Source organism: Thalassophryne amazonica, chromosome 9 (genome assembly GCF_902500255.1).
Source record: "Thalassophryne amazonica chromosome 9, fThaAma1.1, whole genome shotgun sequence".
Lineage (NCBI taxonomy): Eukaryota > Metazoa > Chordata > Actinopteri > Batrachoidiformes > Batrachoididae > Thalassophryne > Thalassophryne amazonica.
The window spans coordinates 75,425,639-75,438,461 of NC_047111.1; the positions used below are offsets into that span (position 1 = coordinate 75,425,639).

The window sequence follows — 12,823 nt, forward strand, 5'->3', positions numbered from 1 at the left end:
ATCTTTCTACTCATCACTAATTGAAGAAAATAAGAATAACCTCAGGTTTCTTTTCAGCACTGTAGCTAGGCTAACAAAGAGTCAGAGCTCTATTGAGCTGAGTATTCCATTAACTTTAACTAGTAATGACTTCATGACTTTCTTTGCTAACAAAATTTTGACTGTTAGAGAAAAAATTACTCATAACCATCCCAAAGATGTATTGTTATCTTTGGCTGCTTTCAGTGATGCCGGTATTTGGTTAGACTCTTTCTCTCCGGTTGTTCTGTCTGAGTTATTTTCATTGGTTGCTTCGTCCAAACCATCGGCATGTTTATTGGACCCCATTCCTGCCAGGCTGCTCAAGGAAGTCCTACCATTATTTAATGCTTCAATCTTAAATATGATCAATCTATCTTTGTTAGTTGGTTATGTACCACAGGCCTTTAAGGTGGCAGTAATTAAACCATTACTTAAAAAGCCATCACTTGACCCAGCTATCTTAGCTAATTATAGGCCAATTTCCAACCTTCCTTTTCTCTCAAAGATTCTTGAGAGGGTAGTTGTAAAACAGTTAACTGATCACCTGCAGAGGAATGGTCTATTTGAAGAGTTTCAGTCAGGTTTTAGAATTCATCATAGTACAGAAACAGCATTAGTGAAGGTTACAAATGATCTTCTTATGGCTTCGGACAGTGGACTTATCTCTGTGCTTGTTCTGTTGGACCTCAGTGCTGCTTTTGATACTGTTGACCATAAAATTTTATTACAGAGATTAGAGCATGTCATAGGTATTAAAGGCACTGCGCTGCGGTGGTTTGAATCATATTTGTCTAATAGATTACAGTTTGTTCATGTAAATGGGGAATCTTCTTCACAGACTAAAGTTAATTATGGAGTTCCACAAGGTTCTGTGCTAGGACCAATTTTATTCACTTTATACATGCTTCCCTTAGGCAGTATTATTAGACGGTATTGCTTAAATTTTCATTGTTACGCAGATGATACCCAGCTTTATCTATCCATGAAGCCAGAGGATACACACCAATTAGCTAAACTGCAGGATTGTCTTACAGACATAAAGACATGGATGACCTCTAATTTCCTGCTTTTAAACTCAGATAAAACTGAAGTTATTGTACTTGGCCCCACAAATCTTAGAAGCATGGTGTCTAACCAGATCGTTACTCTGGATGGCATTTCCCTGATCTCTAGTAATACTGTGAGAAATCTTGGAGTCATTTTTGATCAGGATATGTCATTCAAAGCGCATATTAAACAAATATGTAGGACTGCCTTTTTGCATTTACGCAATATCTCTAAAATCAGAAAGGTCTTGTCTCAGAGTGATGCTGAAAAACTAATTCATGCATTTATTTCCTCTAGGCTGGACTATTGTAATTCATTATTATCAGGTTGTCCTAAAAGTTCCCTAAAAAGCCTTCAGTTGGTTCAGAATGCTGCAGCTAGAGTACTGACGGGGACTAGCAGGAGAGAGCATATCTCACCCGTGTTGGCCTCTCTTCATTGGCTTCCTGTTAATTCTAGAATAGAATTTAAAATTCTTCTTCTTACTTATAAGGTTTTGAATAATCAGGTCCCATCTTATCTTAGGGACCTCGTAGTACCATATTACCCCATTAGAGCACTTCGCTCTCAGACTGCGGGCTTACTTGTAGTTCCTAGGGTTTGTAAGAGTAGAATGGGAGGCAGAGCCTTCAGCTTTCAGGCTCCTCTCCTGTGGAACCAGCTCCCAATTCAGATCAGGGAGACAGATACCCTCTCTACTTTTAAGATTAGGCTTAAAACTTTCCTTTTCGCTAAGGCTTATAGTTAGGGCTGGATCGGGTGACCCTGGACCATCCCTTGGTTATGCTGCTTTAGACGTAGATTGTGGGGGGGTTCCCATGATGCACTGTTTCTTTCTCTTTTTGCTCCGTATGCATCACTCTGCATTTAATCATTAGTGATCGATCTCTGCCCCCCTTCACGGCATGTCTTTTTCCTGGTTTTTTCCCTCAGCCCCACCAGTCTCAGCAGAAGACTGCCCCTCCCTGAGCCTGGTTCTGCTGGAGGTTTCTTCCTGTTAAAAGGGAGTTTTTCCTTCCCACTGTTGCCAAGTGCTTGCTCATAGGGGGTCGTTTTGACCGTTGGGGTTTTTCATAATTATTGTATGGCCTTGCCTTACAATATGGAGCGCCTTGGGGCAACTGTTTGTTGTGATTTGGCGCTATATAAGAAAAAAGTTGATTGATTGATTGATTGATTTATTGTGGTCTAAATAAGGCTCAAAACCATAAGGCTGTGCCCCTCACAGCTGCTTCAGAGTCACTTTCAGACTGGACTTTTAAAAAAGTTCCACACTAGAAAAAAAAACTGTCCGAAAACAATCAGCAGGTCCCGTCCTGGTGATGACGTACAACAATATGCCTGCAGCTGAGGGCTGAAATAGAGCGCAGGTTTGAGACAGCTCTTGTTTATCCTTCACCTGCTCACTTATCATCGACTATTATTGTTCAGGATTTTTAAAATATCAACATTTCATAATTTGAGGTGATTATTTGTGCATATTTTTTGGTGTCACCTACACTTTTAATACTAAATACAATGATTATTGTTGATACAAATCGTCACTTTTACAATCGGTTTTCTTTTGACAAGTCAGGGGATGGATGCATGAACAATGAAGTAACTGAATATGTCTTGGATTCACTTGTGTTGAATTCAATCATTAAGAAATACAAACAGCATGTCACTGTATGGTAAATCTGCCCTGAATATGCCGTTTTCAAAAAATTTGTGAATGTAAGAAGGAACAACTGAAGAAAGCCACCAAGATACCATGACAAATTTGACTGAGTTATAGGTTCCTTTGACAGTGATTGCAGTTATATAGCTTCATGTTGGACTCACAAAGAAAAGGATTTTCTTAAAAAGAAAACGTGAATTTGCAGCCACTATTTGAAGAAGGAACATGGGAGACATTTGCCTAGATTTGATCTGATTTGTTGTATTGAAGTATTAAACTACAAATGCATTTTGTTTTTCATTTCAACTCCATTGTGATGGTGTGCAGAGGAAAAATAAAATACAAACGTTTGTTCACTGTCCAACTACATACATCCCTGACTGTATCCCCTAATCATTGTCAACCATTTTAAAATGAAGATCCAGATCTAATGACTTTTTTCTAGCTGAGATGGACAGTGTTTCCAGTGGTGTCATGCTGATTAAACTGTTGCCATAACACTACGAGTATGTAACAAATTTTTATTTTTGTTTTGTTCCTGGGTACACAGTGTGTTTTCCTAACCTGTTATGCCTTAAATAAATAGAAAATAGCTGTTATTCCACAGAAACTTTGCTTCTGTGATCAGGACAATGATATTTTGAAATTTGTCTGTTTTCAACAATATTCTCGATTCGCCTTCACTACTACTGAGTAGTCTTCTAGAATATTCTTTAACTGTTAGAACTGTCCAGAATTTTCTAGAAGTTTCCAGAATTATCTAGAAATTTCAAGAAACTTTTAGAACTTTCTAGAACATTAAAAAAAAATAAAATCAAAGTTTGTGCTGAATGTAGTCATTTTTCCATAGACTTTAGAATAAGCAGTTGAAATATAACACTTAGAAGCCAGGAACAAAAATTGTGTTACATAGTGTAATCAACAAATTAAGGGTCTGAATTATCTCTTTGTCATTGTTATGATGAGATGATAATGATATTGCTGTCACATAGAAATCTAACAATTATTTATTTTTCTTTATAGTGACAGGAAATGAATAAAAAATGAATAAAACTCCACAGAATAGCAATCTTTGTTATTTTTTTTAGAGATCTCACATCTGCATGAACTGAGTGACTGTGCGGATGCTGCCATGCTTTATGATCGCATCATTAGCAGCTCATTAAAGTCTGCATATGAGGATGGTAAGAGTTGAGCACACAATCTAAATAGTTTGTTTGACTGTTTTGTTTTTAGCCAAGAAAATACTCCTTCCAGTAGATTTCAAAATGTGTGCACTTTAGTGGATCACTCATGTTTCCTTTTATAATTTGATAAATACGATGTTTGGGTCCACATTAAGTAACAGCATGCATAATACTGCTCTTGCAATGGCACGGTTGCATCCGGTTTAAAGAGAAAGGTCGCTTGTCAGGTTCAGTGGTAAGCACAGATAAGCAAAAAATTTACTTTGATAACAGATAATCAGATAACTGAAAAGTTATCTTTGATAAAGATAAACCAATAAACCACCCAAAAATGTATCAGAAGTTACAGATAACCAATAACTTCCAGTATTGTCTCTGGTACATTTGCAACTACTAATTAACTGAATATGAATTTTAACACCCCCAATCACTTTTGGAAGCATCAAAAGCAATAAAAGACCCAAACAATGAGCCCGCACTTCAATGTTTGAACATCCTGGTCGAATGAAAATCAAACCTGTTTGATATTATTCTGGTAGGCCGTCGTGAGGGTATCCTGCTGCTAAAGAGCAACAAGCATCCAACCGCTCACACTGTGCATGTGCAAACAACGCAGACCTGTCTTGTAATGTTTTTTTTGTTTTGTTTTGTTTTTAAACTTTGACGTCTCCCATTGAGAGTTTTTGTAAATTAAGTTTGAAAAAACTTAACTTGTGATTAAAAATATCATACAGTGTCTGCTCAGCTGCAGGGTGAATACTGCCATGAACTGCCATGAACAGTACTGGCCAGTAGATGGCAGTAGAGGCCTTGAAAACTTGCCAAAACAAAATTCCAGATAATCCATGTCTGCTACATTTAAGATGCTTGGAATTTAACAAACGCAAATACAATAATGTCTATAAACTCAGAGAATATATTCACGAGAGTTTTAGGCACTAGAGTTTAATGCTGTTGTCTGTGGAGCCTGAACAGAGTGTCTGAAATGTATTTGTCCTGTCGTGAACGTACTGAGATTACCCTATCCTACCCATAATACACTGCTGGGCACAGCATGTGCACATTACTTTAAAACTAAAACATATATCTGATATTTTCACTTTATAAAACTTCAGAAATGACAGTAATTTTAAATAACTTGTCCAAAATTAGTTTGGTTAAAATTTAAACCATAAGTTAAAAATGTATGCCTCTGGATGACTTGGGTGATTTATCTGTTATCGGATTATCGGAACTGTGCCCACCACTGGTCAGGTTACACTAACACTCTGTGTCACTGATACATTGATGCAAATAGCTTGAATGTCCAACCTGTTCAAGTGCTCCTTCCAACTACAGTACAGCAACATCATGAAGCTGGTTGGACAAACCAACCAAATTTAGGGCCCCTTCACACATAGTGTGAATAAGTACAACTCAGGGTGACTCCTGGTGAAACAGCACTTATGATTGATCCACGCAAACATCGAGCCGATGGGCAGGTGTGCACAATCCCAGTGTGACGTTTCGTGCATACGATGGTGTCATTTGAGCAGGAACACAGTGCGAGCAGCTGTACCACATCGCGCCGCTGATGTGGAGAGCAATAAAATAAAAACCAGCTGTATAATTAGTGAATATCACCGGGTTGATATAAATAATATATAAAAGGGGACGCAATACAGAACCCGGTTAATTAACCCTGGTTAAAAAAAATGTCACTCACGCACGGAATTCAAACCCATACGCTCTGATTACCAAATGGAAACTTTAGCACTGTGCTACCATCGCTGACCTGTAAACACTGTGGAAAAATGCCTGAAATTATCAAAGACATGGACAAGTTGCGCTGTGTCCAGCCACTGCAGCCCGGCGTAAAGGCAAAAGATGTTTTATATATTTCCACGTGAGGACAGCAGGCAGAGCCACGTGCCTCACAGAGGAATGTTGTAAGTTCATGTCCTTCCAAACACAGAATGTGTTCTCAAGCTGGGACATCCAGGAGTAGAGATCTTTACAGCCGCGGTTGTGAGCGGACACGCCCCCGTGTCCGTTCAGTGCCAAGAACAATGTGTCACTCTGTGTTATGTGGTCATTCATTTTCGTTATTTGTAATGTAAGTACGTATGTAGGTATTGTTGTAATTATTATATAACTGGCCTGGCGGTGGTTTCTGTGTTTGTAATGTGTGCACTGAGCCATCATCCAGCTGTCATTGTGCTGCGATCAGCTGACAGGCCCGTCCCCGTGCTTTGTGCGATCAGACCTCGCTGTCTGGTCCCCATGTGATCAGATTTGTACATACGCATAAGCATTTTATGCAAGTGTGCACCCCCCTCCCCCAGCACGCCACTTGTGTTGGGGGGAGTGGGGGTGGGGGGGGTGACGCTCGTGCACACGTGCAAGACACATGCACCACGTGTGTGGCATTTTGCAACTCCACAGTCGTGGGGGCACTTATACAAATTTCACATCCAGCTTGACAGTGATTGTCTGCTGACTGTTGTCGTGTTGATAGTGCGAATGGCTACACATTTTCTAAGTGCCATGTAAGCGGTGTTGGATGTTCATGTGTGTCAGCTCGAATTTGGCCAACACCTGCTGCGGGAGGGTTCGATGGGCTCTCACAGGGCACGCTCTGTCTTTCAGTTGCTGGTGTGTGCAAATAGTTGTAGCAACAGGTGTACAAGGTGTTGGAAGCAGCTATGATTTTACACATTTTGCATACGATTCCTGCTTCATGTGCAATTCAACACAATTTGTACTATGTGTGAAGAGGCCCTTAGATTTGCAGTGACTTGTACCAAGCTATGTGAAATGTATTAGCTCAGGTTCAGACTTTATTTAAAATAGACTCTGTGGTAAACAGTAAAGTTAAGCTTAATCATAAAATAATGAAAGTAAAAATGTGAAAATTTACAATATAAAAGGATTTTTTTTCTCCAAACTCAAGCCAAGTCTTGCTGGTGTTGCATGTCACAAAATGTGGATAACTTTCAGCTTCAGTGAGTAAAAGTCACAGAGTCGCAGAGTTCCATCCAGCTCTGCATGTCACAACATCCACCACATGACATCCACTTGTTGCCTTGTAAATAGTTAGCATCCAAGTCTCACAACCATACAATAAAACAGGAAACACCAGGGTCCTCAAGTACAGAGCGTGCGTATGCACAAAAACGTGGCGTATATCCGTCTCCACGCTAACATTCAGATGTATCAAAAGTGAAATGACCGTGGAAATGTGCGGTGCGTCACACAAAAATGCTGGCTGGCATATGCATGTTCCTACAGCTATTGTTCCACCACTGACACGTAGCGGTGATGCTCAGAACTGTTAATAGTGTGAAAACATGAAGTCATCAGAGGGATGTGCACACCAGAGACACACTTATGAACAATTAACACACCCATGTGTTTGCAGTGATATGGGTGGACATAAATGCATGCGCAAAGTGATGCGTAAAATGGCATGAACAATGGCTATGTTAGCGTTGTTAGAAAACCTTGCAAATCATGCAGTCCGACGTGAATGACGACTTGCAAATGACGATAATTGGCTCATAAGCTGATTTTGATTACCAAGGAGTAATCAAAAGTTGCACGCAGAACTGCAGCTGGCCCAGTGCACAGTACGGCGAGGAGCCTGTACTGGTCAGCACCTGTGCTCAGGTCCCACCTGTGCCAAGGTGTGGGCACAGGTGCTAACCGTGCTGGCCTTCCTAGCAACATGGGTATTCCAGTGTGAGCTGGCCGATCAGTCAGGAGAGTGCGAGTCAACCTTGAGTTGACCCATGGCAGCTGTGTAGAATGCAGTCATCCAAATGTCATCCAGGTACATCACATTCCAACATGAAAGAGCAATTTGCAGTGAGAGCAGGCTTGAAACAGGCTAGAAGCTGGCACATATGGATGGATGGCTGCATGGGTAAATAGTTTATTTGTGTAATTGTGATGAACGAAAACCTGTGCGGGCACATTTGGGCATGTGCACATTCAAATATATTTTTTGTTATTATTATTAATGTGTTTTTTCAACCCAGTATCACAGCAAGTCGTGATTCAGCAGCATGAAATATACATTAATCTATTGGGTCGTGATATTGTGACGAAAAGCACCTCATTTTCCCCATGGCAGCACGAATTCTAATTCATTCCATGATGGCTGCACGAAATTAAAAGTGAATCGGGGGGGGTCGGGTGGTTATGGTTAGGGTGGAGGGAAGGAGTAGTATTGGGTTATAGTTAGGTTTGGGGGTAGGAGTAGGGTTAGTAATAGTGAGTTTAAAAAAAAAAAACCCTGTCACGAAAATTTGACTCATTTCGTGACGGGAGCACGAAGAAAAAAACGTGAGACTGGGCTGGTTTTTTATGGTGATACTAGAGCCGCAGAGCTTCTTACCAAGCTCCCGATTGTCTCCCTGTGCTCAGTATTTGTCACGAAGCACGTGTAAAGTTTTGAATGTCACACTCTGTCAGCCGGTTCACCTAATTTCTTTTAATGTCCGTGTGTGTGCGCTGCTCTGAGCTCGCAGTGGCCTCACACACATGCTTCCACTAACGTTTTTCCTGTTTCATGCTTATTCCATTTCCAAGAGTACCAAATAAACTATGCCTGCGTGTCTTCACGTCATGTCCAGTCATCTGTAGGTCACACTCAGTATAATTTCTTTTCTGTTTTAATTTTGCCTGATCTGACAGAGTAGGGATTTCCAGCTCCAAAGACCTAATTATATGTATTTGCAAATTTAAATAGGGATGTGGAAAGGGAGGAGCTTGGTGTGTTTGCATGTGTGCTCAGTTCCACGTTGATTGGGATGTACAAACTGAACGTGCTTGGATCCATGCATAAGCACACTTTGATACATCTGAATTTTTTGTGGTTACGCCAGTTTCTGGGTTTTGTTGTAGGCCATGTTTCAATAGAAAACTCATGCAAGTCTATGTACATGAGGCCCAAGGACCCTTACGATTTGACCTTTTTACTTAGTGATCAGAATTTTCTTGCGAAACAAAGTGAATCATAGCCAGAACAGACACTTGTGCCATGACTGTCTTAAGGTGCTCTGGGTATTCATACTCACATACGACAAGCAGAATTTGCTTATCGAAGCCCTGCTCATAGTGTGAGAACGGTGTCTTCACCAAAAGAGATTTGGATGATCCCGCTCAGTGGGACCAAACAGCTGAGTTAGAATGCACCGCAACAAAGATCACATCAGAGGGAATTGCAAGTTTGCAGACTTGATCTGTATAATAAGTCTTGTTTATTTGCATGTTTTTTTTTTTTCTTTTCAGTGATTAAACACAGACATGAGGCATATTTCATCGAGATTGCTGCTGTGCTGCTCCAGAGGACCATGGAAGAAAACCACCCAGAACTTGTTAAAAAATGGGGGAAAAAAATATTGGGATTTGTTTCCAGGTATTATGTGATTATACAGTTCTTGGTTTATGCAGATTTCACATTGAGCATGCAGTGGTGCCACACAACACCACATCGCACCACACTACGGATCCGCCGCAGATAGGTGATACTTGGGCTTTTCTTTAGCCTTTGCCAGTAGCTTGAATCCTCAACAGTCATGCACATAAGCTCATGCTTTTGGAAAAGTGCCATATAACCGTAGCATTGTTGCCAGTGTTCTTTTACAGTGCAAATAAAACATCTCCTCTGTGTTTTCCTAAGTAACCACTCCTTTTCCTACGAGATCATTCCAGGTCTACCCAAAGATTTTCCAGAGTGACAGTCATATCATTGACATACAGTCATTGCCTTAGGTTACTGGTTGAAGGCCAAGACTCACATCCATACAGTAAGAGTGCACACCAGGATTCTGCACAGTAAATTTTGCAGAGTACAATATACTCTGCCAGGATAACATTTGGTCCCAGTCTAAATAGAGTAAAATACACTCTATTATAGAGTGAAATCAGCTCTACCATCTTGTCCAATCAAGTGTTTCTGCTCCAATAAGAGTTGATTTTGTGACTGTGATAGTGTTGATTTCTCACTGTAAGTAAGTCCCTTCGGCTGCTCCCTTGTTTGCATTCGGGGTCGCCACAGCAATTCCAGGGTGGATCTGCATGTTGAATTGGCACAGGTTTTACGCCGGATGCCTGACACAACTCCACATTACATGGAGAAATGTGGCAGGGGTGGGATTTGAACCCGGAACCTTCTGCACTGAAGCCAAGCGCATTAACCACTTGGCCACCACCCCTGCTGATTTTGCACTGTGATAGAGTATATTCAACTATATTTGGACTGGGACCAACTGTTATCCCAGCAGAGTAAATTTTACTCTGCAAAATTTACTGTGTGAAGACTTAATCCTTCATTAGACTGCAAAGATATCGATAATTTGATTACTCCACAAGCTTTTCCCAAACTTCTGTTGACCTCATTGGTCAAGATTCCAGACATGAATGTAACTGCTGAGTTGTCAATTTCTCAACAAGTTTGACAACACATACACATACAGCTCAGATGGAAACGTCAGTAAGTCACTGAAAGCCTGAATTTAACTGACAATAACATATGTATTTAGGCACCGCAACTCCTCACTCAGCTTCTCAAGTCCTGCAATCAGGGCATTCATTGATTTCACAAAGACGGCAGCATCAAGTCACTCTAGTTCAAGACCTTACACCATCTTTGAAAGCACTAAACATAGATTTAGCCAGAACTCATCCCTGACAGGCACCAGAATTCACTCGGAAGAAGTCAGACTCTACTTCCACTCCATACACAGTGCAGCCGCAGACCGTGCAGCCAGTTTCACTCGATGGCCAGCTTGTTGAAACGGTTGAAACTTTTAAATATCTTGGTACAGTTCTTGATAGTCACTTGAGCTTCTTTGAAAACACTGATTTTATCTTTAAGAAACGTTCACACCTGTTGTGTGGGCCGCTGAAGAGGAGGTACTGCTGGCCCACCACCACAAGATGGCGCCCTGCTTGAAGTGCGGGCTTCAAGCACGAGAGGGCGTCGGCTTTGCTGGAGGTGACAGCTGTCAACAATCAACACAAGCTGTCACCCATCATCACCACTACAAAGACCGGACTGCAACTCCACCTCCTCGCCGAGAAATCAACTACCATTCAGGTAATTTCTCTGCTGCCTGACACTGTGTGTGTTTAACCTGAACTTCTATTTGCAGCCGTTTTCCTGGAGTTTTTTCCTTATCTGGAGGATTGGCGTTTGGTGTGACAGCGACGGCTTCGCCTCACACCCCAACTCAGATAAGTGGTTGACCAGGAGCTGCACGAGTGTGTGTGATTGGAGGTGGAGGTTTTCCCTCCTTTACTTAAGACAGACTGGATTACTGAGTGTGCGAACTCACACTCATCTGGACTGTCTTTGTTCTCTGCCAGCAGTACCGGGTCTGACTGCTGAAGACAGCGGCCACCTGGGGCGCAGGGCTTGGCGGCTCCGGTGTTCTTCAGCTCCGTTGGTGGTGGAAGCTGTGTGGGGATCCAGCTCTTCTCTCTCCAGGCGTCTTCTATCGTCGAGCCTGCCCACACGTCACCTGGTGCATGATTGACAGTCACCATATTGTTATTGTCTGTACGTTGTGCGATTCACAACATTAAATTGTTACTTTTTGGCTTATCCATTGTCCGTTCATTAACGCCCCCTGTTGTGGGTCCGTGTCACGTCACTTTCACAACAACAGCGACTCAGTCTTCTCAGAAGATTGAGTTGTCTTGGTTTTAATCTGCAGATTTTAGAGCTTGTGTATTCTGCACATATTGAGAGTATTTTAACATTTCATCTTTGTTTGGTTTGGTCACTTGAGTTGTAAATGTAAGGACAAATTAAATAGAATTGTAAAAATGGCGGGGAAAATTGTGGGAAAACCCCAGAAGATTCTGGCCCACATTTACACTGACAGGATGAGGAGGAAAGCTAAGAGAGTCCTGGCAGACAGCTCTCATCCTCTGTCCTGTCAGTTTGAGCTCTTGAAGTCTGGGAGGCGCTACAGAGCTCCTCTAGCCAAAGGTTCTTTCAAAAAATCTTATACCAAATGCCGTCACCATAATGAACTCAAAAAAGTGATCACTCCACAAATTAAACCTGAACTGCTTTACTTCTGTTTTATTTGATTTTATTAGATCTTATTGTACGTTTTATTTATCTTAGTAGGTCTTATTCTACTTCTTCCTTTACTTCCATGTATTTTATGTATCTTATTTTTGTTTTATTCGTGTGTTTGTATGACTATTTTATGACTGTTTTTTTGTCTTTTTTGTGCTGGTGAGCCGAAGACCATTTTCCACATCGGTGGACAATAAAGAATTAATCTATTCTATTCTGTACAACACACACAGTATGTATTGGTCAACTGGCTATGTGGTTCACCAGTTTCATAGGAATTCTGCATATTCTCAGGATGACCCACAAAACGCTGCAATCAAGTGAATCAAATGCTTTGCGAAACTTTGTAAAATGGAGATGTATTAAAATATTCCAACTTGATTTTAAAAATATAGCACTCTGATACCTATATTAACATTAGCAAACTCAAACTTTGTTTTTGTTCCACCTTTCTTAATAAACTTGAATGTAGTTTCTGCGAGTTACTAATTAACTGTTAATAATTAATTAATTGTGTCTTCTGGTTATTTGACTTGCCAGTATATCAATACACTGTCATTGTTAGACGTGTTGAGGAGATGGGATTCTCTGTGAAGTGTTTGGCGGACAGCAGTCAGAGTGACTTGAGGAATGCTGTGCAGCCTCAAAATGAAGCATCCAAAACAAAAGTACAAAAACCTGCAGAAACACCACAGAAGATCACATCTTATGATGACACAAGAATGACATCACAGCAGCGAAAGCCACACAGCTTACATCAGGAAATACAGACTTGCAGGTAATGCAACTTGGTATTTGCCTTTTTTGTAGGAACCACATGTAGATTGCCCT

The 12,823-nt window shown here is 41.0% G+C and overlaps 1 protein-coding gene across 1 annotated transcript in view; it reads left to right on the top strand.

Moving 5' to 3' along the window:
* LOC117517415 (cilia- and flagella-associated protein 54-like) overlaps positions 1 to 12,823 on the top strand; it is a 133,783-nt gene that overhangs the window by 55,500 nt on the left and 65,460 nt on the right. The window contains exons 29-31 of the mRNA XM_034178419.1: positions 3,817 to 3,912; positions 9,190 to 9,316; positions 12,558 to 12,770. Of these exons, the coding sequence (XP_034034310.1) occupies positions 3,817 to 3,912; positions 9,190 to 9,316; positions 12,558 to 12,770 (436 nt within the window). The remainder of the gene's footprint in view (positions 1 to 3,816; positions 3,913 to 9,189; positions 9,317 to 12,557; positions 12,771 to 12,823) is intronic.